This window comes from Urocitellus parryii, chromosome 15 (genome assembly GCF_045843805.1).
Source record: "Urocitellus parryii isolate mUroPar1 chromosome 15, mUroPar1.hap1, whole genome shotgun sequence".
Lineage (NCBI taxonomy): Eukaryota > Metazoa > Chordata > Mammalia > Rodentia > Sciuridae > Urocitellus > Urocitellus parryii.
In genome coordinates this window covers 15,689,944-15,715,805 of record NC_135545.1, presented here as the reverse complement: position 1 = coordinate 15,715,805, position 25,862 = coordinate 15,689,944, and the positions used below count along the sequence as shown (strand labels likewise).

Below are 25,862 nucleotides of genomic sequence, written 5' to 3'. Positions count from 1 at the left end.
GCTTCAGCCTCCCAATTGCTGGAATTACAGGTGTGTACCCATGCCTAGCTACAAGTTTCTATTTCATATTGCAATTTATATAACATATAGTTTGCTAGAGAGGATCCATTTCCTTTATTTTAAAAACATTTTTATTTAGAGTTATACAAGAAACTTTTTATTACTCTTTTAATCATGTCTATATCTGTGGTTATATCTCTTTTCATTCAGATCAGGCAATCATACAGGGAGGCAAATCTTGAAAAGTATGGATTTCAAGTCCATTTCTTTTCTTATAAGGACAACATGGCAACTCAAAGAAACAGATGTTTTTAAAACACTGGAATGATGGAAAACTTGGAGTACAATGTCCAGGACAATCACAAGGAAAGGTATGGGGGAAGAAAAGTGGATGCTGCATCAATTTGCAATAAAAAAGAAATTCCACTTAATTGATTTCTGTGTAAAATATTTCTGAATTCTAAGACCTGTACAAAAGGTGTCTCTTATGCTAGGTGTGGTGGCACATGCCTGCAATCCAAGCAACTCTGGAGGCTTAAGCAGGAGGTCAAACTCAGCAATTTAGCAAGACCCTGTCTCAAAAAAAAAAAAAAAAGTAATCCTTCTAAGTTGCTGAAAGATATTTTTAATTAGTACCAAGAAAATAAAGTGTCCATTATAACAGGGCAACACTTGTTTTGGTCAAATATTGTACTGAGTAATGAACTTTACAAGTGTTTTGTTTATACAATGTCAGGAAGGTAAACTATTCCTTAGCTTTCATTTTCAACATAAACAATCACACTTTCAGTAGAGTTTGTAATTGACATCAAAATACATTAAAAACACTGCTTTATTATTCAGAAAAGGGGTCAATAACAACTGCTTTGCCATTTATATTTATTACAAACAAGGCAGAGAAAATGCAGCTGGTGTAATATATTAAGAGTTCTCAAAATAGTTGGGCTGTAGTGTTATTATTTTTTAAATTGTTAACACAATAAAAGATACTTAAAGTGATATTTAAAGTGGAAAAGTTTGGTAAATGGCACTCTAATAGACTGTGACATAGGGTTTGACAGTCATGATTTATATTAAATTCACATTTACAATGCTAAAATACAAATAGTTATTATGCAGCTAGCTGAGGAATATACCATATATACTTCTAAGTCTCTTTGCATACATTTGTGTTCTGCTTGCATTCTATCTAATAAATCCTTAAACTTTTCTCTGCCAGAGTAACCATGTGTATATATCATAAAGTATTTTCTCTAACCTTTTCTATATGTTCATTATCAAATTGGAGCATGGTTTCCCTTGTAATAAAACTCTTTTTGTCCAAATTCATTAAATTGGTAAATTTCTCCTACAGTTGAATTCCTCCAAACCCAATGAAGCTCTGTGTCTTGCTCAAGGCTTTCCCACAATTATTAAATTTTCATTCCTATAGGCATTCTTCCTAGCATGAATTTTCTGATGTCTACTGAGGTTTGGCTTCTGATAGAAAGCTTTGCCACACTCATTACAACCATAGGGTTTTTCTCCTGTGTGAGTCCTCCAGTGTTTATTGAGGCATGACTTCTGGCTGAAACATTTTCCACATTCTCTGCAACGATAGGGTCTTTCCCCTGTGTGCATTTTTCGATGTACATTGAGATATGATTTCTCACCAAATGACTTGCCACATTCACTGCACACAAAGGGTCTCTCTCCTGTATGTGTTCTCTGATGTTCTGTGCGATGTGACTTCTGGGTAAAGGCTTTACCACAAAAAAAGCATTCAAAGGGTCTTACCCCAGTGTGAATTCTCTGATGCTTAATAAGTGTTGACTTATGTGAAAAGGCTTTCCCACAGTCAGTGCATCCATAAGGCTTCTCCCCCGTGTGACTTCTCTGATGCCTAATGAATTCAGACTTGTAGCAGAAGGCTTTCCCACACTCACTGCAGACATGGGGTTTCTCTGTAGGTGGAACCCTCTTTGGTCTGTACATAAGAGAATTGGTTGTTGCTGGTTTATACATAACTGCTGGATTACAGCTGAGAGCTTTCTCACACAGACGGCAACCCCAGGGCTTTTCTCCATTAGATCTTCTATCATGGTCTGTACGCTGTACCAATTTCTCATATCCATAACATCCATCTTGCTTTTTTGCATAGTTTTTCTTACAACAAATCAAGTCTAAATTATGGTTCAAACTCTTTCCACAAGAATCCCAGTTATTAGGGTTTTGAATTGAAGAAAAAAGATCAGTGCTCAAAAGTGGTATTTTCTCAAACTTATTACATTCATGGGGTTTTCCTGTGGGCAGTGTTTTCTTGCTGATGAATGCACCTTGCCCCAAAAGCACATCTTGCCGTCTATTCCTCTGGATATTAACTGACCAAAAGTCTTCTGTAGAAAGTACAAGTGAATCATCCCTTATAAATGTCTGTACTTTCTATGATCTGGAATAAAACTTTAGAAATGCCCTCAAAATTTAAAGGATTCACAGTACTTGAAGAGAGAGAATGTATGATAACTGAAGAACACAATACAAGGGAGAAGAGTTCTAGGAGTGGTGAAGATTAGGAACCCTAGCACAAATAGAGGGGAGTACATGCAGAGAAATAATTCCAAAGAAGGTGGGATGATGCACAGCAGGGGTTGGCAATGAGGGCTTTTGTTTTGTTTTGCTTGTTTGTTTTCTGCTGTACTGGGGATTAAACCTGTTACACTCTACCACTGAGCCATATCCTCATCCCTTTTTGTCTTTTACTTTGTTGAGACAATGTCTCCATAAATTGCCCAGGCTGGCCTTGACCTTGTAATCCTCCTGCCTCAGCCTCCTGAGTAGCTGTGTTATAAATATATTGGTGGCAATCTTGTTCTTTAAGAGCCAGACAGTGAACATTTTAGGCTTTGTGGACCATAGGGTCTTTGTCACAACTAGTCAATTCTCCCATTGTAGCAGAAAAATACAAACAATATGTAAACATATGACTCTGTCTGTGTTTCAATAAAACTTTATTCACAAAAATAGATGGCTGATCTGTAGGCCATGGTTTTCTGAACCCTGCTATAGAAATACAGTTAAATGTTGTACAGAACCTTGCCATTCAACACAAGGGTCTTTAAGGGGCACCTTTGGCCTTATTTGGGGGCTTGCTAGATATGCCTGTCTCAGACCTTACCCCAAATCTGCCGAATCAGAATTTATTATTATTTTTAAAATTTTTTTTTAGTTGTAGATGGACATGATACCTTTATTTATATGTAGTACTGAGGATCAAACCCAGGGCTTCACATATGCAAGGTGAGCACTCTACCACTGAGCCACAATCCTAGCCCTAGAATTTATTTTAGCAAAATGCCTAAACGATTAACATGTCAGAGTCTGACAAGCATGGATACAGAAGTTATCAGAGTTTATCCTGACAGGCTAGCTAACTATAAATAGCAAGGTGCACTAAGGATACTGTATTTTAGTAATCTGTTTCTTCCCTAATCTTATGAATTTTATTTTTATGTGTAAAAAATGGGTATTCAACACTGCTTAAGAAGTCCATGGCACAAAAGCAATTAAGAACCCCTGACTTAAGGGCACACAGGCATGAGATAAACTGGACGTGATTTTAGGAGATGTCAGTGAAAAGTGGGGAGAAAGCCATTTCTATAGAAAGAAAAAAACCAGCGTATGTGGGAAGAACAATCAGAGTGGTAGAAGAGGGAGACTCTAAATGGACACACACAGGCAACGGTCTGGGATGAAATACAAGGTGAAGCTGAGTGCTGCGGTGCACGCCTATAATCCCAGCTCCTTGGAAGACTGAGGCAGGATTTCAAGTTTGAGGTCAGTCTAGGCAATCTGGCAAGACTCTATCTTTATAAAAATTTTTGGTTAAGTACCCCTGGATTCAATCTCTAGTATATATATTAAAACATACACACATACACAAAAGGAGGAAGAGGAGGAGAAGAATGAGGAGGAGGAGGAGGAGGAGGAGGGAGGAAAGCAAGCAAGGCGTGAGAAACAGCAAGGACAAATAATGATGACCTTAGTTTTTTACATACAAAGAACAGGGTAAGTGGGCACTCCTGTGGAAATGATCTACAGACTGGTAAAATGGGAGCTGGATGGCACAAGGGTACAAAAGGCAAAGGAACCAGTTATGAGCATTGTGTGGTCTCAGAATGGATGAGTTCTTTAAAGTGACATGACTAGGAAGAGAACGAACTTATGAAAACCAGGAAAGGCAGCCCCTTGGAAGAAGGCTGGATGTAGAGAATACAGAGCACTTAGAAAGCAAAGCTGATAAGGTATATTTTTTGTGGGATTTGCAGTTATAAAATTCTCAAAAGAGGGAGAAGAAGAGTTGATAGCCAGGTCATCTTGGTTTCAGGAAGATGAATGGGCAGTTCAATGAAGCAGAAATACACCCCAGAGGATACCAAGTGTAGAGGTCAGGAGTAGTGGTTCTAGAACCTGATGACCTGGATTCCAATTCTTGTTCTGTCCCTTACTTATATGTTCTCTTATTGTTCCTTATTTGTAAATGGGGTTCACAGGTGTTGTAAGGGTTCAATCAGTCAATCCATGTGAAGTGCTCAGAGCAGACCACAGCACATGGAGAACACAGGCTGCCACCCAATAATTCTAATGCTGTGCTGCTACTGCAACCCTGCAACCCGGATGGGAGTAGTTAGAAAATATTTTGATGGGAAATATTAAAATTATTAATTTTTTAGTTTATATAATATTTAATTCAATTGTGTGGTTAACGACAGCAAAATATAAGTGGCATAAAGAGATCTAGGAACAGAACAGAGGTCCCATTCGGGGCCTATTCAGGGATTGTCTCTTGCAAAACCCATACTTATTTGTTTTGATTTTTTTTCTTTTTCTTTCTTTCTTTTTTTTTTTTTTTTTTTTGGTACTGGGGATGGAACCCAGCAGCTTTGCTGCTGCATTACATCCTGAGTCATTTTTATTTATTTATTTTTAGGGCCTCACTAAGTTGCTAAGGCTGGCCTCGATCTTGCTATCCTCTTGCCTCAGCCTCCCAAGTTGCTGGGATTACAGGCTATGTACCACTGGTGCTGGGCTAACCTCCCCTACTCTTGTGGAGAAGCAGTACTTCAGAGGCATCCCTAAAAGTGGGTCACCAAGGGGCTGGGTCTGTAGCTCAGCAGCAGAGTGCTTGCCTAGCATGCATAAGGCACTGGGTTCGATCCTCAGCACCATGTAAAAAATAAACATATAAAATAAAGGCATTGTGTTCATCTACAACTACAAACAATTAAAAAAAAAGTGGGTCACCAGGGCTGGGATTATAGCTCAGTAGTAAAGTGCTTGCCTAGCACATGTGAGGCACTGGGTTCAATCCACATAAAAAAACTAAATAAACAAAGTTACTGTTTCCATCTACAACTGAAAAAAAAGAAAGAAAAAAGAAAAAAATGGGTCACCAACCCTCAATGTACCATGGGTATTGTTGGGATATTTTACATTTAGAAAATTCTGAGGGTTAATTGTGAGTGGTTAAAATGGGCCCAGTTTGCTGGGTGTGTTAGTGTACTCCTGTAATCCCAGTGACACAGGAGGCTGAAGCAGGAGGATGGAAAGTTTGAGACCTGCCTTAGCTTTAGCAAGGCCCTAAGGACTTAGCAAGACCCTGTCTCAAAATAAAACAAACAAAAAAGGGGTTAGACGTGTGGTTGAGTGGTTAAGTGCCCCTGGGTTCAATAACCAGTACCAAAAAAAAAAAAAAAAGAGGGCCCAGCTTATCCCATGTGGAGTTCCCTGCTTCCTCCTCTGCAATCCCATACTCTTCCATCTATAGGAGTAGTTCAAGAAGTAAGGAAATGAGGGGTACTAGACTGTGGATACAGCAGGCAGATCCAAGGCATTTCATTGAGAAAGTGTTAGAACAGAGAGCAGGAATGCAAGAATCATAGAATTATTTGTAAGAACGCCAGAATGTTCACGACACATGATGGGTACATGACCTCAAGAGATAGACCAAGGATTCTGGATGAAGGGAGACGGACCAAGCACATAAGGGCAGAGCTGAGATTTAAAGTAGAGGCAGGAGGAACACACCCAGATATAATGTGGGGACACATGGAGGTCAAAGTGTCATCAAGAAGGTTGAAGTGATCAGAAAAATGTCAGGCAATACCCTAAACAAAACTTTAAAGGTGCCGGCTTCCCATGGTACCCCTTCTGCTAGAGTTATCGCACTTACCCTGACAATGGCAGCCCGGGCACACTGCCTCACAAATCCATGGTGCTTCTTCCTGCTCCAGCCTGAGGATCACATCTGGTTTGGTGCCTTCGTAACCTGTTCCAGGAAGATAACCCAGGCTTTGGGCTGAGCTCCTTGGTCTTCAGAGTTCCTCAAGCAGCTTTGAATGCTGCACAACAAATGCTCTTGGGAGGGAACTGTATACTCATCCAGAATCAATGGAATTAGTAATCCAGGATGATCAAAACTCAGGCCAAATCCACTGAGGCAACACAGCACAAGGGTTAGAAATGCATTCTGTAGCCAAGCTGCTGGGATCAAATTCTGGCTCCACTGTGTTCCTGGGGGGTGACTCTGGGCAAATCAGTGCACTTCTCTGTGCCTCGGTTTCCATTTATGCAAAATAATGGTACTTAAAAGTACCTACACCTTATAAAGTTTTTAAAAAAGCAATCAATCAACAAGTACATGAAAAAATGCTCACCATCTCTAGCAGTCAGAGAAATGCAAATCAAAACCACCCTAAGATACCATCTCACTCCAGTAAGATTGGCAGCCACTATGAAGTCAAACAACAACAAGTGCTGGCGAGGATGTGGAGAAAAGGGTACTCTTGTACATTGCTGGTGGGACTGCAAATTGGTGCGGCCAATTTGGAAAGCAGTTTGGAGATTCCTGGGAAAGCTGGGAATGGAACCACCATTTGACCCTGCTATTGCCCTTCTCGGACTATTCCCTGAAGACCTTAAAAGAGCATGCTACAGGGATGCTGCCACATCGATGTTCATAGCAGCACAATTCACAATAGCTAGACTGTGGAACCAACCCAGATGCCCTTCAATAGATGAATGGATAAAAAAAAGTGGCATCTATACACAATGGAGTACTATGCAGCAATAAAAAATGACAAAATCATAGAATTTGCAGGGAAATGGATGGCACTAGAGCAGATTATGCTTAGTGACGCTAGTCAATCCCTAAAAAACAAATACCAAATGTCTTCTTTGATATAATGAGAGCAACTATGAACAGAGCAGGGAGGAAGAGCAGGAAGAAAAGATTAACATTAAACAGAGACATGAGATGGGAGGGAAAGGGAGAGAAAAGGGAAATTGCATGGAAATGAAGGGAGACCCTCATTGCTATACAATATTACATATAAGAGGTTGTGAGGGGAATGGGAAAATTAACAAGGAGAGAAATGAATTACAATAGATGGGGTAGAGAGAGAAGATGGGAGGGAAGGGGAGGGGGGATAGTAGGGGATAGGAAAGGTAGCAGAATACAACAATTACTAATTGGGCATTATGTAAAATTGTGGATGTGTAACCGACGTGATTCTGCAATCTGCATTTGGAGTAAAATTGGGAGTTCATAACCCACTTCAATCTAATGTATGAAATATGATATGTCATGAGCTTTGTAATGTTGTGAACAACCAATAAAAGAAAAAAAAAAGAAAAAAAAAAAGGTTTATTTCCAATCTTTTCTTGCTCTCTGACTTTAGGCTATAGTGTGATGGGTACAGCTAACATTTTTTAAAAATCCAACATTCTGGCTTTCAATGCCACTGTACTATGTAGATAAAGAAATACTGTGGAAAAGTTAAAATATAATGTTTAAGAAGCTGACTAAATCTATATGCTTTTAAAATGCTAGTATTTGGGTATTTTCTGTAGGGATAGTTCCACTGAAGTTATTTTCAGAACTGTCCTCTGGTATTGACTACTAGAAGGTCAAGAAGCACTTCTACTGTAATTACAAAATGGTATCCTGCCAGGTCTGGTGGCACATGCCTATAATCCCAGCAACTCAGGAGGCTGAGGCAGGAGGTCAGCCTTGGTAACTGAGCAAGTCATGTATACTCTGAATTGTATAATGAAGCTGTTCTTACCCACTGAGACCAGGTTACTGTAGGTCTCCAGCATTACATCCCGATATAGGGCCCTCTGAGCAGGATTCAGCCGGCGCCACTCCTCTTGGGTAAAGCCCACAACCACATCTTTGAATGACACAGGTCTCTGCTGAAGCTGAAATGACAGTAAGTTATGTGGAAAACTGTTGGTGGCGGTGGATGTTATTGACTTATACTTCTCACAGGTCACAGCTTATCAAGGCCATCTACCTAGGATGTCCTTTACATTCCTACCTTTGTGCTATATTTGGTGGCAAAGATAAAAATCATGTTGGAAGCCACCCGCCCATTGTCATTCATACTTTGAGTCAACAACCCACATGTGTGGCCTAGTGCTGGCTGGTGGGAACACAGTGATGGATGATTCCTGACCTCATGGGGCTACTGTCCGGCACAGGGAGAACAATCTGTAGAATCATCAGCATGGAAGTGTCATGACAGCTGTAATGGCAGGACACCTATGCTATAGCATGCAGAGAAGGAACTTTTCCGGGTCTGATTAGGCTTCAGAGCTCAGGGCTGTGTGGACTTGAGTCTTCTCTACAGGATGATGAAGAGCACCCTTTGCAGGGAGCTGTGTGAACAAAGGCACGGAGGCAAAACAGTGATTTTAAAGGTGGCAAGTTACTCAGAGATACGGGCAAAGTACACAAAGGCCTTTGAGTGATGAGATGATGGATAAATGTGTGCACAAAGCACATCTGGGAGGCCACGGATGAGTGACATGGTGTGATATAACTCTAAGCAGACTGGAAAGTTAAGGTGCATATTATATTCCTAGAGTAACCACTAGAATCATAATGCAAACAGGTATAGCTGAAATAAAGTGGAGTTCTAAAAGATGTTTAATGAGTCCATACAAAAACACACAAAAAAAAAAAAAAGAAAAGAAAAGAAAAAAGAGAGAGAGGAAGAAGAATTAGAAGAAGAGGAGGAGGAGGGGAAATAGAAATAGAAGATGTATAACCCTATAATCCCAGTGACTCAGGAAGCTGAGGCAGGATAATCGCAAGTTCGAAGCCAGCATCAGCAATTTAGCCAGACCATGTCTCAAAAAATAAAATGGGGGTGGGTTGGGGTTGTAGCTCAGTGGTAGAGCACTTGCCTAGCATGCATGAGGCACTGAGTTTGATCCCCAGCACCACATAAAAATAAAACAAATGAAATAAAGGTATTAAAAAAAGAGTATTTAAAAAAACTAAAATGGACTGGGAATGTGGTTCAATGGCTAAGCACCCCTAGGTTCAGTCCTAAGTATCACAAAAAAAAAGTAGGTAGGAAGATTATGTTCTGGGGTACTACTGCATTAGCAGGGTAACTATAGTTAATAAAAATGTACAGTATAGTCAAAACAGCTAGAAGAAGGTTTTTGAACACTTTAACCACCAAAAAATGATAAACATATGAGGCAATGTGTACTTTGCTCTTCCTGAGTCAACTTTGTTTTAAGAGAGTTGGTCTCTTGTTGCTCATTTTAGGTGGACATCTAACATTATGTATGTGGATTACAAATGACAGGGATTTAGAACTTCCTATGACTCTGACAACAATAGCAACACCATTGGGGAGCAAAGGACTCCAGAGTTTTTGCATGGGAAACACTAATGAACCTCTACATTAAACTTATTTATGCATTTATTATTGGTAAGAACTCTACCATATTACTGCTTCTCATACCTTGGGTGCAAGGATCACCCAGAGCCATTTAAAAACAGATTCCCAGGATCACCCACAGAAAACCCTCTCCAGGAAGTCTGGGGTGAGGCCTGCCATTCTGCATTTCTAACAGCCTTCCAAGGAGGTACACCCTGGCCACTCTATAAGCAGCAGTATTGTTCTGCCTCAGCCTCTCAGGAAAATGTCTTCATAAAGAAGTACCTTGAAAAGCTAGCTTTCCCCTAGAGATATACATGTGCTTTTTCCTCAGGAGTAATGCAAACCAAGGGCTAATTTGTCTTTGCCTTTTTGTTGAACTCCAAGGAAGATCACAGTTACTGACCTCTTCTTGGATTCTTTACTTTGTACATCTGTATTCCAAACAAGAAATGTTCCTTGCATTGGTGCTCATAATATCAAACTTGAAAACTACCTGAATGTCCATTAAACGGGAGACTAGCTAAGTCAGTCATACCCCATGTATTCTCTATGAAGCATTATATACTTGGTTAAAAAAAAGTTGTTCTAAGTATTAATACTATGGGTATAGCAGTATGTTTAATTGTCTTTCTATCATGTTTACGTGTAGAAAGGGGGCTGTGGTATTTCACCCAAATCCTCCTTAAAGACTGGATGCTGCAGGCTCGAAACCTTTCTGAGATTTATCTTTGGCCAGTGGGAACTTCCTACCACAGTTCAGGTATATATCCCAGCTCTACAGTTTCTTTTTGTTTGTTTGGTAGTACTGGGGATTGAACCCAGGACCTTGAGCATGTCAGACAAGTGCTCTACTACCGAACTACATCCCCAGACCTTTCTTTTTTATTTTATTTTATTTTTTAATTTTTTAGACAGGGTCTTGCTCAGTTGCAGGGGCTGGCCTCAAACTCCCACCTCTACTGGTACTACAGGTGTACTACCATGCCCAGCTACCACCATGTTGTAAGATCAGCTCAGGCCTCTGTTTAGAACTCCCTCTGCCTGATCCTGCTTTCTTCACTGCCTCAGGGGAATTCCAAGATCCCCCTCAATAAACCCTCTGTGTTAAAATATCCATCTCCAAATCTGTTTTCCTGAGAATCATCCCATGACAAAGTGTCTATGCTTATAATGGGTACATTGTTTTCTATAACACTTTCCCCAAGAAGGGAAATTTGGCCACTTATTGTCACACTCACCTGGTACTCAATCATTTTCTGCTGTTCTTGGAAAAAGAGTGGAGACCTGTGAAGGTAGAGACGGGGAGGAAGAGGATGGAGGAAGAACAGAAAACAGCTGTGAGGATGGGATCTGTCTTGGAACTTGCAAATTCCCTATGTAAATCTTCTGTGTTTTAAATCACTGTGGTAAAAAAATAAAATGGCTACCGTTCAAGTCAGAATGGGAACACATAAAACAGACCTTTTAAGGGGGAAAAGCTTCTACTAAAAAATAAGTAGAAGTTTAAAAAAAAACCCTTAAAAATTAAATAATTAGATCTAAATGTATTCTGAACAAGGGATAACTTATAAAAATATTAAAAAGAACTCTGCCATGTGACCAGCGTGAGCTTTGTAAAAGAAGGTTCGATGCATAAGAAATTGCTAGTGAGTTTTAAATTAAAGAGTCAGACTCTCATTACTTTAACACAGCTCGGCTTCTCCTAGCTCCCGCCACCAGCCACCTAATGTGGTGGTGAGGTTTACAGCAGAGACTAGCGAGAGAGGGAGCGCATGCCAGAGAGTGAGCTTTTATTGGGGAACTAAAAATTCAAGGGAAAATCCCATCGGATGAAGGTTAAGGGGGGCAGCATCCCAAGGTCAGGGCAGGCCATTGGGTCTTCAGGTCAGTCCAGGCACACCTCTGCACGGACAAGTCCTCGGACCTGGGAAAGGTGTGGGGTGGCTTTAACATGTCTAAGCACCTCTCACCCAGCCAGGGAGGTAACTCAAATCACATGCGAGCATGGCCTCCCACAAAGAACTCAAAGAAAAACAAACTAACTGTAAACAGTAAAATATACTCAAAATATGGTCCTAAATAATTAATGGAAGCTACACCTTGTTATTCATTTAGTAGATTATTAAATGTGATCGTAAAAATAATTTTAAGGGGCTGGGGTTGTGGCTCAGTGTTAGAGCACTTGCCTAGTATGAGTGAGGCACTGGGTTTAATCCTCAGCACCACATAAAAATAAAAAATAAAGGTTATTTTGTCCACCTACAACTAAAAATCAAAATTTTTTTTTACTTTATTTTCAGTGCTGGGGATTGAACCCAGGGCTCTGTGCATGCAAGGCAAGCACTCTACCAACTGAGCTGTATCCCCAGCCCAAAAAAAACAAATATTTTTAAAATATAGTTTAAAAAATTAATTTTCAGGGGCTGGGTTTGTGGCTCAGTGGTAGAGCGTTCGCCTTGCACATGTAAGGTCCTGGGTTCGATCCTCAGAACCACATAAAAATAAATAAATAAAATAAACCTGTTATGTCCAACTAAAAAAATATATTAAAAAATAATAGGGGCTAGGGTTGTGGCTCAGTTGTAGAGCACTCGCCTAGCATGCACAAAGCTCTGGGTTCAATCCTCAGCGCCACATAAATGTAAAATAAAGATATTGTGTCCACCTAAAACTAAAAAAATAAATATTTAAAATAATAATAATAATTATTATTATTATTATTTTCAAAGCCAGGTGCAGTGGCATACATCTATAGTCCCAGGTACTCAGGGGGCTGACACAGGAGGATCACTTGAGTCCAGGAATAAAAGTCCAGCCTGGGCAATATAGTAAGACCCCCAACCGGAAAACAAAAATAAAAACAAAAAAACAATTTTAAACATAAAACAACTATGTTGTTTTTAATCCAGATGTATAAGAAATACTATGACTTGACAAATTTTAAAAGAAAATGGCAAATTATAGTTTAAGAGAATAAACAAATATTTTCTGATGAACCTGAATGTTTAATTTTAGAACTGTGCTAAAACCACCAATGTAATAAGGTCTAAGTTTTCAAATTAGGTTTTTGTAGCCATTCTTACTGAAATGATCTGGGATGATGTCACCTCAAGTAGAAAAGCCTAATGTTCCCAGCTAGTATCCAAATTATGACCTCTACTACTAATTTTCAAAAAATAGAAATGGAGCTCCTTAGAAAATGGCTGATTACACATCTGGAACAAAGAATACAAGATATACCTCCACAATTTTGAGCATCAAAAAGCAAGGATACTACCTCAGTGGGTGGGTCATGGCAAGGGACACAGGAGCTAGCCATAAGAGACTCCAGCCATACAAGAATGAGTGTTAAGACTGGTCATATCTACTGAAGCTAAACATATGAATATCTTATGGTCTTTCATATGAATGCACATGTCACAGAATTTTAGCCTGTAAAAACTATGAATTTGTAGTGATATTTAAAAATCACAACATTAAATCACAATATTTTTTTAAAAAAAAAGAGCCCTGGGATTGATCACTACACAAAAGGAAGGTGGGGAGGGATGGAAGAAAGAAGAGAGACTAAAGTGTCAATTAAAGGCAGCATGTGATCCTGATTGGATCCTGGAACAAAAAAAGAAAAGTAGCTATAAAACGACATTATTAGCTGACATGTGAATATAGACTGTCTTACACAACAGCCTTAAATCAATGTTAACTGCCTGGTTCTGAAAACTGCTGGCTGTGTGAATATTCTCATTCTTAGGAAATACACACTAAGGTATTTATGGGTAAAGGAGCATCATGTCTACAACTTAACTAAAATAGTTGAGGTAAAAAAGGATAAGAATTATATATACATATACTCACACACACACATCAAAAAACAGTCACATGGGCTGAGGTTGTGGCTCAGTGATAGAGCGCTTGCCTCATACACGTGAGGCACTGAGTTCGATCCTCAGCACCGCATAAAAATAAAATAAATATATTGTGTTCACCTACAACTAAAGCAATATTAAAAAAAAACACAGTCACATATCATAGAGAACATATGACACACATATCTCTCTCTCTCTCATACACACACACACACACACACACACACACAAGCATACATATAGCTTTATCTAGATGAATCTATATGAAGGATACGTATGAGCCCTATACGTAAAAGATACATAAGTAATATTCTTTAAAGTTTTCCAAATAAAAATTTCCAAATAAAAATAATTTTTAAAAAAATTACAGACAGTAGGTCCACAGATCCTGCTACTACCATCATTCTGAGGTTTCAGGGATTTTTCTGCCACTGGTTCAAGACAGAATTAATTCCCCATACTCCCTGAGGCCAAGTGAAGTGGCACAAATGACAAGTGGCCACATACCATCCCCTACGATGATAGAATGAAAAGCTAGACAGATGTGCCTCTGAAAGAACACGCCTATCACATCTACAATGTGACCATGGCCTTCTCTGACTCTCCCTCACTCTTAGTCTCCCTGGATCTTGGGGTCAACTCTTCTCCCATAATTTAGCCACAGAGGTTCCATGGAAGAAGGAAAAGAATAACATCCTTACGTTGGTTCTTGCTTCTAGCTCAGGGATGATGCTGTTTCCTTATACCTGGCAGACTTTGCTCTGGCAAGAAGTCTGGGTTTGCTGCGTGTGATGGCACACATCTGTAATTCCAGTGGCTTGGAAGGATAAGGCAAGTTCAAAGCCAGTTTTTGCTAAGCAACTCAGCGAGACCCTGTCTCTAAATAAAATATGAAAATGGACTGGGAATGTGGCTCAGTGGTTAAGTGCTCATAGGTTAAATCCCAAGTACAAAAAATAAATAAAGAAGTCAGCCAATCGCAGTTGCTTGGGAGGCTGAGACAGGAGTATTGCAAGTTCAAAGCCAGCCTCAGAAAGGTGAGGCACTAAGCAACTCAGTGAGATCCTGTCTCTAAATAAAATACAAAATAGGGTTTGGGATGTGGCTCAGTGGTTCAGTGCCCCTGAGTTCAATCCCTGGTACCCACACACACACACCAAAAAAAAAAAAGTCTTGGACCTTGTTGACCCCTTCATAAGAGGATTTTTGTTCCAAATTTCCTGTTCCTAGACCAGATGGGATCTTTTACTTGGCCTGCCAACCCCTGACAGTTTCATCTCACAGCATTCACTCACCCTTAGCTGCAGACACTGGTGGGGTCTTCTGCAGAGGTGGATGAATTTCTGTGGCCCTGAGGGCTGGCAGGAGCTGGATAGCCCTACTGTCCAGCAAGATGGCAGGATCCAAACATCTGCAGGACACCTGGGAACCTGAAAATAAGCCGATCCCTTGGTGAGTATCAGCCAAGTCTCCCTCCCCAAATATTCCCTGGGCCTCAAGAGGAAAGCCTGCAGAGACCTGTGGAGAACACAACTGACAATAAGAAAGATGGCTTGAGTATGTCTGAAGCATTGGCAAGACCACTCCCATCTCAGGCTCGAGGGTGTAAAAATATAAATTCCTTTGCGAAAGGCTGTACAAAGGACCCTAGGAAGTTGTTCTACCATGCTCAGCCATACAGGTACTCAACTATCACTAGCTTCAGAGGCTGCTGAAGCCATGGTCCCTGGGGGCTGGGCTACTACTAGAGATGGTGGCAGACCTTGGTGCCAACCATGTGGTGCTGGTTCTGCAGCAATGCAGAATGCTGGAGTGTAGGGGGCCAGGCAGGCTGTAGCAGGCTTGAAGTCCCTGTAGACAGCCCCTGTAGAGATGTGAGAAGGAAGCCAAAGTTGCAGTAGAGACCCCCCCAAGATTAAAAAATGCCAGACATTCCAAATGTGGAATGTCTACTGAGGAAAGCTGCAGGAACCAAGCAGAAACAAGCCAAAAGAGAGGCCAAGTGGACTGCAGCTAGAAAAGCCATAGGGTGGAGCTACACAAGCCCTTTGGACAGAGAACATCACCATGCTACATGCTCCAGATGCCAGACATGAACCACAGGACTTGTTTGCCCAACTGAATTTTGGTCTTGCTTTCGTCCCATCCCTTCTTTCTATGCCCCTATTTCTCCCGTGTGGAATGGAGCTGTTTACTCTCTACCTTTATATATTGCATATTTGTAACTTGCTTTTACAGGGGTTCATGCTGAAAGTTTGCCTTGAGTCTCAGAGGAGACTTTGGACTTGGACTTTTTGGGCAATCTTGGAGCTGTTGATACTATGGGGATTCTTGGAAATGGACTAAATGTATTTTGCCTTGTGAGATAGGCATGAGCTTTTGGGCGCCACAGCTGGATTGTTATGGTTTAGATATGAGTTGACCCCCCAAAGCTCATGTGAGACAACGCAAGAAGGCTTAGAGGTAAAATGATTGGGTTATCAGAGCCGTCACCCAATCAGTGCATTAATCCTTTGGTAGGGATTAGCTGGATGGTGACTATAAGCAGGTAGAGTGTGGCTAGAGGAGGCCAGGTCATTGGGAGGTAGGTGTGCCTCTGGGGTTTATATTTTGTCACGGTGAGGACAGCTCTCTCTCTGCTTCCTGATGCCATGTTCCCATCTGTTTTCCTCCACCACATTATTCAGCCATGATGTTCTGCCTCACCTCTGGCTCCAAAGAATGGAGTCAGCTGTCTATGGACTAAACCTCTGAAACTGTGAGTCCTAAAATAAAGTTTTACTCTCTTAAAAAAAAAGAAAAAAGAAGAATATAGAACCAGGCATGGTAGCACATGCCTATAATCCCAGTAACTCCAAAGGCTGAGGCAAGAGGATCGAAAGTTTGAGGCCATCTCAGCAATTTAACAAGGTCCTGAGCAACTTAATGAGACCTTGACTCAAAATTAAAACCTAAGAGGGCTGGGCATGGAACTCAGCAGTTAAAACTTCATTTTGAAACCAAGAAATCCCCGGTTTCAAAAAAGTGAGCAAAAAAGAACATAATAGATTGTTTATGAGAGGCAAGTGAACAATGTATGAGAAAAATGTCTTTTTTTCTCATTGTAAGTCAAAGAAGGGAAAAATAAGAAATAAGTGATGAGGAAACTGAGACACAGAGTGACTAAGTAGCTCCTGCAGTGTCACACACCAATAAATATTAGAGATTGCACTTGAACCCAGGCTCTCTGGCGCCTGACAGCCTGTTTCTGTTTCTACACATAAGGAAATAGGCCCCCTAACTCCAGCATTCTGCATTGATGCAGAACCAGCACCACATGGTTGGCACCAAGGTCTGCGACCATCTCTAGTAGTAGCCCAGCCCCCAGGGACCATGGCTTCAGCAGCCTCTGAAGCTAGTGATAGTTGAGTACCTGTGTCGCTGGGCATGGTAGAACAACTTCCTAGGGTCCTCTGTACAGCCTCTTCGCAAAGGAATTTATATTTTTACACCCTCGAGCCTGAGATGGGAGTGGTCTTGCCAATGCTTCAGACATACTCAAGCCATCTTTCTTATTGTCTCTGGGCAGTCTTTAGTATTTCTTTAGTAGCTATAATACATTTAACCACCACATTCCTTAGCTCCAGTTTTACTGACACTTTTCTGCCCAAATTCAGGTTTTATTTATTTATTTTTTTTTTTAAAGAGAGAGTGAGAGAGGAGAGAGAGAGAGAATTTTTTAATATTTATTCTTTAGTTCTCGGCGGACACAACATCTTTGTTGGTATGTGGTGCTGAGGATCGAACCCGGGCCGCACGCATGCCAGGCGAGCGCGCTACCGCTTGAGCCACATCCCCAGCCCCCCAAATTCAGGTTTTAAAAATCTTTCTTGCTTTGCTTTCTGCTCCTGACTTAACACAATTAACTTGGCTTTATAAAAGCCACCTAATCGATTAGTATAAGGGAAAAGAATGAAGGTACAAGGAACTTCATCTTAGTTCTACTTGTAAAAATAAAATATTGGAAGTAATAAAAATGTCCTAGAAATTGAAGAATGAGCTGACTGATAATGATAAACCACAGGATGGAACGGGCATTAGAAATAATAATTGAAGGCTGGGGATAGAGCTCAGTGGTAGCATGCTTGCTTAGATGTGCAAAGCCCTGAGATGCAATACCTAGCACTCAAACAACAAATAATGACAATAACAATAATAATGAGGATGACATAAAATCTGGGTGTAGTAGTAAATACCTATAGTCCCAGCTCCTCAGAAGGCTCAAGTAGGAGAATCACTTAAACCCTAGAGTTTGAGACCAGCCTGGGAAACAAATCAAGATTTTGTCTCAAAACAAAACAAGGGCTGGGGATGTGGCTCTAGTGGTAGTGTGCTTGCCTGGCATGCAAAAGGCACTGGGTTCGAGCCTCAGCACCACATAAAAATAAAATAAAGATATTGTGCCCACCTAAAACTAGAAAATAAATTTTAAAAAAACTAAGAAAGAAAAAAATAAATAAATAAAAATGGAGAAGTGTGAAGGTACAAGGAACTACTCATTGACTTGGAAGAGCATTTGTGATATACACTGATGTATAAATTATAACTGTGTGATTTTTTTAAAAATTATGTAAGTCTAAATCTATGAAGATATGGATTGCTGTTTTTTTTCTGAGTGAAGGAATTGAAAGGAACTTTCCTTTTTGATGCTTTATTTTTTTACTTTATCAATATCCTCATGTTTATATATTTATTTGAATATATACTAATATCAATAGTAATAATAGTAAAAATCATGATAAATCAAAATAAGCAGTTTCACAGAGGAATGCAACTGTTCTTAGGAAAGAACAAATAAAACTGTGATGCATTGAATAAAACATTATTGAAACTTAGAAGGTAGAAATAGAAAAAAATAAACTGGGCTTGTATTTATTAGGCCCTGACCTCAAATAAGGCACTAAGTTATTTCCACATACTGACTCATTCAATCCTCACACTCTCCTCTACTCCATTTACAGACAGGACATAGTGCCCTGCAGAGGTGAAGTAATTAGGCAGCACTGAGATTCAGATCCACTGCAGATCATGTGCTTTTAGTTTCTCGGTTTTGCTGTCTCTCCAAGTGAAGATAGGTTTCTCTTCTTCTTCTTCTTTTCTTATTTTTAGTTGCTGATGGACATAACACTTTTTTAATTTATTTGTCATGTGGTAATGAGAGTCGAACCCAGTGCCTAACATGCTAGACAAGCACCCTACAGCTGAGCCACAACCCCAGGCCCTAGGTTTCTCTTCTTCTTCCTTCTTCTTCTTTTAATATTTTAGTTGTAGATGGACACAATACCTTTATTTTATTTGTTTATTTTTATGTAGTGAGAGGGATCAAACCCAGTGCCTCGCACATGCTAGGCAAGCGCTCTACTACTGAGCCACAACCCCAGCCCTAATAGTTTATTTTGAGACAGGGTCTCACTAAGTTGCCAAAGTTGGGTTTGAACTTGCCCAGCCTCCTGAGTACCTAGGATTATAGGCATGTGCCACCTGGCTACATCTCCTATTTTATTGCAAAAAGGACATATTACTATATTCATACAAATAAATGCAGAGAAGATAAAGGATAATAAATGTAGAAGGAATTATGTAACTACAAAATCACCATTTGGCAACCATAATAATAGTAATTAATTCATTCCAGAATCATTATGGATTCTTGCCTAACACTAGTGGAAGAAACTTTGAGCTTATTTACATGGTCTCAAATGATCTCTCCACAAGTTAGTTATTAATATAATTTTACAGTGGAGAAGTCTAATGGACATAACCTTAACCAGGTGATTAAAGTTAACATCACCATTAATGTGACAAACCGATGATATCGTGTACTTGATGGAGTACATTGAAAAGGATATAACGTTACTTTTGTGTTATTCTTGTCAGAGATGTACAACATGACTCTCAATAAGAGGAAAATCAGAAAAATTCAAATTGAGGTACATTCTATAAAAATAACTGGTCTCTACTCCTTATAAATGTTACGGTAAAAAATGATAAGATATAATCATGAGGGGCTGAGGATGTGGCTCAAGCGATAGCTTGATATGTACAATTATAATGTGTCAATTTAAAATGTTAATATTTAAATTTTAACATTTATGCTTTCAACAATTTTATTGTGATCATGTCAGAAAATGTCCTTGTATTTTTAAATTTGTACATGGACACAATGCCTTTACTTTATTTGTTTTTATGTGGTGCTGAGAATGGAACCCAGTGCCTCACTGGTAGGCAAGCTCTCTACCACTGAGCCCCAGCCCCAGCCCTGTCCTTGTATTTAAGGAGCCATAAGGGTAAAGGATCATGTCTACAAATTACTATCACATGTGTCATTAAACAAATGTGCACATATATACAGAGAAATAGAAATTATTTGCACACATAGCAAAATGTTAACAGAATCAAAATGAAAGATATAACAGCAATTTTTGTTCTATTTTGTAACTTTTCTAAGTCTGAAATTATTTTAAAACAGAAGTAAACAAAACAAAAAACCCCTTGTTTGTAGAAAATGAACAAGACAGAAGGGAAGACCTGTGAGTTGAAGGAAGAGGTTCACTTTTTCTCAGATACATCAGTTGAATGTGAGAGACAGAAGCTTGTTCTCTGCCTCAAAGTAAATGTACCATCTTCCTGAATCCCTGCACAACAGTCTCCCCAAACATGCAGCATTTTTTGAGTCCTTATGCCTTGGACCCAGGCCAGAAACCCCTTTGAGATCTGTTTTCCATTTGCTTTGCTCAGGTCTCTGCATAGAATGGTCAGTCCCTAAGAGATAAAGGATTTTGAAATTCCAGACTATCTGTTGAGAAGAGGCTTCCCTCACTTGTCAATTTGTTGTACTTGTTAACTTCACTGATAGGATCTTGGCCCGCAAATCCACCCCAAACTCTAAGGGTCCACTTCATTGTGCAAGTTTTTGGCTTGTGGAGAGAATAACTTAAAACAGGCAATCTTAGGGGCTAAGGTTATGGCTCAGCGGTAGAGCGCTCGTCAAGCACATGCAAGGCACTGAGTTCGACCCTCAGCACCACATAAAAATAAATAAATAAAATGAAAGTATTGTGTCCAATGACAATTTATACACACACACACACACACACACACAGATATATATATATATATATATATATATATATTTTTTTTTTTTTTTTTAAAGAAAAATGGGCAATCTTACGTGGCCAAGCCAGGATCTCAGGTTAGAATTTTATCCTGGTGTTCGGCTTCAGATTATATGATTCAATTTGAATCATATCACATTCAAATTATATGAATATATGATTTAATTCAAATTAAAAAATAGGCAAAAATAATCTATCAATCCCCTTATGAGGAAAAATAGGTAATATACCCTAATAGATACAACCAAAGGAAATGAAATCACTATGTCAAACAGACAATTATACTTCCATGTTTATTGTAGCACTACTCACAATAGCCAATATTTAGAATAAACCTAAATGTCCAACAGATGAATGCATAAAGAAAATGTGGTACTTATATACACAATGGAATACTATTTATTCACAACAAAAGGATCAAATCCTGTCAGCTGTGATAACATGGATGGACCTGGAGCATATTATGTTAAGCAAAATAAGCCAGATACAGAAAGACAAATACTATATGATTTCACTCATATGAGGAATGTAAAGAAGTTGATGTCAAGCCAGGCAGGGTAGTAAATGCCTATAATCCCAGTGGCTTGGGAGGCTGAGGCAGGAGGATCATATGTTCAAAGCCAGCTACAGCAACTCAGCAAGACTGTAAGTAGTTTTGTGAGGACCGGTCTCAAAATAAAAAATAACCCTGGTGCAGTGGAGCACACCTGTAATCCTAGCAGCTCTGGAGGCTGAGGCAAGAGGATCATGAGTTCAAAGTCAGCCTAAGCAACTTAGCAAGGCCCTAAGCAACTCAGCAAGGTCCTGTATCCAAATAAACTACAAAAAAGTGATGGGGATGTGGCTCAGTGATTAGGTGCCCCTGGGTTCAATCTCTAGTACCAAAAAAAAAAAAAAAAAAGGAGAGAGAGACAGAGAGAGAAGTTGTTGATTTCATGGAAGTAGAGAATAGAATAGTGATTATAGTGATTACCAGAGACTGAAGAGGGTCAAAGGAAGGGAAAGATAGGGAGAGGCTGGTTGATGGGTACAAAGGTAAGAGTAGACAGGAGGCTGGGCGTGATAGCACACACCTGTAATCCCAGTGACTCGGGAGGCTGAGGTAAGAGGATTTCCAAGTTCTAGGCCAGCAACTTAGTGAGGCCCTGAGTAACTTAGTGAGACCCTGTCTCAAAATAATAAATAAATAAAGGGCTGGGAATATAGCTCATAGTTAAGCACCCCTAGGTTAAATCCCCAGTACAAAAAAAAAGAAAGAAAGAAAGAAAAGCAAAAAGTAGAGAGAAAGAATATGTTTTGGTGTACTACTGCATAGCAGGGTGTCTATAGTTAACAATAATGTATTATATATTCAAAATAGCTAGAAGAGGGGCTGAGGTTGTGGCTCAGTGGTAGAACGCTTGCCTTGTATGCATGAGGCCCTGGGTTTGATCCTCAACACCACATAAAAATAAATAAAGATAAAAACATTGTGTCCATCTACAAAAAAAAAAAAATGCTAGAAGAAAGCTTTTGAAAGCTTGCACCACAAAATAATGACAAATATATAAGGCAATTTATACTTTCCCTGATTTTATCATTATACAATGTATACATGTATTGAAACCTCACACTATACTCCATAAGTATGTACAATTATAATGTGTCAATTTAAAAAAAATAGCCAGGCATGGTGCCACACACTTGTAATCCCAGCAATTTAGGAGGCTGAGGCAGGAGGATTGCAAATTCGAGGCTAGCCTTGGCAATTTAGTGAGGCCCTAAGCAATTTAGTGAGACCCTATCTCAAGATAAAAAATAAAAAGGGCTGGGGATGTGGCTCCTTGGTTAAGTATCCCTGGGTTCAATCCCTAGTACACCCCCCCCCCTCAAAAAGAAAAGCAACTAAAATTAATCCATTGTTTTAGATACCAGAATACCTCTGGGTAGCCTTGGGCACTGACTAGTAAAAAAGGCTTTAAGAAATAATATATATACATAAATATATACATGTATATATATATGCATTTATTTTTTTTATTGGGAGGGGGTACCGTTGATTGAGCTCAGGGGCACTTGACCACTGAGCCACATCCTCAGTCCTATTTTGCATTTTATTTAGAGACAGGGTCTCACTGAGTTGCTTAGGGTTTCGCTAAGTTGCTGAGGCTAGCTTTGAACTCTCGATCCTCCTGCCTCAGCTTCCCAAGCCACTGGGATTACAGGTGTGAACCACTGCGCCCAGCTGAAATAACATATATCTTGATCTAGGTTGTGGCTACATGATTCTGTAATATAAAAATTCATTAACCTGTACCCTTAAAATAAGCATACCTGATATATGTAAGTTATATCTCCGTTTTTTAAAATAAATATTTAATTACCTGGATGAATGTCTATTTTAGAAATGAAATATTCTAGATTGAAACTTAAAAAGTTTGTTCAAACAGAGCTATATCTTGCTTCTATTCTATTCTATTCCCCCAGTGAGAGTTCAGTTAAATTAGAATTCAAAATAGGTCAAGTTAGCTTGTGATGTAAGAAGTTGGGAGAAAGGTTCCCATTGGCTGGGTGACTAGAAGGGAGCATCATGAGGACCTTCGGGGTGCTATAATACTGTTTTCTGATCTGACTGTATTAATGACCAGTGCTCCCTTCGTGACAATTCATTAAGCTGTATATTTATGTTAATTTTTGCATGCATCTTAAATCTCAATAAAAGGTTTATGTTACCATTATTTGCTCCCAAATGTAATACTGAGCACAGTGTAGGTAATAAGGGAATTTGCTTGGAGAACAACGAAATACCTGAACACCTTTTTCTGGCTTATGACTTCAGCTTACAAAACAACTACTTATCTTTTATTCTGTGCAACTTAAAAATACTCTCTGACCTTAAAATTAAAAATTTGTCCTGTATATTACCTGCCTTAGCTTTTGGCTTCCTCTATTTCTTAAGATATTATAAGCATTGTGTGTTGTCTAAAGATAACATAAGGACTGAAAAATTTTAAAATCAATTAAAATATTGTTTCAGCAATGCACCTTTTCATTAGGTTAAAATCTCTTTATTTCTATTTTATTTGTAATCTTGTCTCAGCCATCTTAGTGACTATTAGTTCAATTTTAACTTAATAAACAACATTTTCTAATAGTAGCTTTAAATTCTCTTTTTATCTTTATTGAATTGCTCTACCAGTACTCATAAGGAACTGATTCATGGAGGTCAAATGTGCCATCCCTAAAAAATACATGACAAGATGAAATGACTCTTAGAACACAGTGAATTCCAGATCTAGTTTCTTTTCCTGCGATAATTTGTTTTTTTAATTATTCTTTTTTATCGTAGATGGAAACAATATATTTTATTTATTTTTATGTGGAGCTAAGGATTGAACCCAGAGCCTCACATGTGCTAAGCAAGTGCTCTACTCCTGAGCTACAACCCCAGTCCCTGTGATAATTTATTTTTAAGATGAATCTAGATAAAAGCATTTTCCAATCTCAGTTTGCTCTTTCAGCCAAATCTTACATTATTAGTTTAGATACTTACTCAGTAAATTCTTTGTTGTCTAACCACAGGCGCGGTCACACCCATCTTGGTTGCGTCCAAGTAAGAAACCAGGCATACTGTGAGATGCTGTCACAGATGGACATGTCATTATTTTTCCCAGAAAGAACACTAAAGAAATAATTAAAAGAAATATGCATCAAATTCCTGACAAGAGCAAAAGAAGCCATATCTTTAATGACATGTTACTTTAGTTAAAGTTTAGCACTTGATTTCTTTTAAAGCATTTTTATCGTGGGTAACTTTTTAAGATGGAAGTTTCAAAAGAGTTTTTAGGTGGGCCAACAAGAGGGATCTGATGCAACTGGCTGCTCAGCAGAGCAGTGTCACAAGGGTGAAATGTTTTCCCATTATGCAGGGTGGCAGCCTCAAATTCTTAATTCTCCTGTCCCCTACCTCTGAATTTCACAGGCCTCCTCATCACCAAACCCCATAAGCGTCCTAATCATTGACATAACATGTTCCCACTCATGGGCCCCCATTCTCTGATCCCCAGAGATTCTTGCAGTTACTGATATTCCCATATGTCCAAATCTGACCACAAAACTGTGGTCAGAGACTACAAAGTTCACTGATACAATCCGTTTGCCAAACAGCAAATTACACAGATCCCAATTATGAGCCCACACTGACCTCGATATTCCAATGACCCAGGATCAATAGCTGACCTCCACAGTCCCACCCCTTTGAACAACTCAGAGTCCCAATCACTGACCCCCGCTGATTACTCTTCATTCTCTGATCTACAAAAGTTCAATCATTAACACCATCAGATCCCCCAGTGATGATGTAAAGTCTGAATCACTGATGGTCCGAAGCCCTAATGCTCTCCAAATCAATGCCTTCTAAGAGCCCCAGTTGGCCCCAGACCCATAAAAAACATTATAACTGACCACGCATCCTGCCAATCAAGACACTTCAAAGAACCTTCGTTTATTAATTCCAATACATTCGCAGAACATCTTCACAGAGCCCATGACACTGACTCCTACAAACCTCCATCCCCCACTACGGCTCCCCCCCAAGAGACTCGGAACCCAATCACAGCACCCCTCAGTCCCTTCGACATTGACCCTTACAGGTACCCATAACTGATCCAGTTAGGCCACCGTAGTCCCCGGTCACCATACTAGACATACTTGACTGTTTCTCACACTGACCATTCCCTTTTATCCTGGATCGGCGCCTTTAACCTACAATCGCCCTACCATACACCCTCACGGTGGTAAAAGCTCTTCCCATCCCTAGTGACCCGTGCGCAGCCTCAGTCGCGACTTAAGAGATTGTCAGCCGCCACCTGGTAACCTTCCAGAGAACAGGATTCTGGGGTTTCAAAGCTTTAACGGGAGGCACGATGGCGGCGCCGGCATGATGAACACTGGATGGGGGCGGCCATTTTTAAAACTCTACCGTACAACGTATGACTAAACTCTGCTAGACCAGAGGATGCGGCTCTAATGGAGAGAGGAACCAAGTGCCCCTGGGTCTCTAAACACAGAAGTCGCCCCTGCTTTGAGACAAAGACACTCAAGCCTCCTGTGACCAATATGGCGGGGCTCGGATCTCGAACCTG

At 39.7% G+C, this 25,862-nt stretch overlaps 1 protein-coding gene across 2 annotated transcripts; it reads right to left on the bottom strand.

The window, feature by feature from the left end:
• Nucleotides 1–386: 386 nt before the first annotated feature.
• Nucleotides 387–25,600, bottom strand: Znf793 (zinc finger protein 793). 2 transcript variants are annotated; one of them, XM_026379267.2, is made up of 7 exons: nt 25,498–25,600; nt 24,272–24,400; nt 14,881–15,015; nt 10,958–11,003; nt 8,103–8,238; nt 6,209–6,304; nt 387–2,375 (listed from the first exon to the last, which is right to left on the bottom strand). In XM_026379267.2, exons 4-7 carry the CDS (start codon nt 10,970–10,972, stop codon nt 1,393–1,395), a joined length of 1,230 nt encoding a protein of 409 aa, XP_026235052.2. In that variant the 5' UTR covers nt 10,973–11,003; nt 14,881–15,015; nt 24,272–24,400; nt 25,498–25,600; the 3' UTR covers nt 387–1,392. The 2 variants fall into 2 exon arrangements, with proteins under 2 accessions (XP_026235052.2, XP_077649188.1); XM_077793062.1 differs by lacking the exon at nt 25,498–25,600 and adding an exon at nt 25,183–25,303.
• Between the last annotated feature and the right edge of the window lie 262 nt (nt 25,601–25,862).

Excerpts from the sequence above, each read along its gene's own strand:
- Znf793 (XM_026379267.2), bottom strand. Across the intron at positions 6,305-8,102 it reads CAGTAACCTGGTCTCAGTGG|GTTACGAAGGCACCAAACCA; the intron begins GTAAGAACAGCT and ends TTCCTGGAACAG. Across the intron at positions 2,376-6,208 it reads CCCGGGCTGCCATTGTCAGG|AAGACTTTTGGTCAGTTAAT; the intron begins GTAAGTGCGATA and ends TACTTTCTACAG.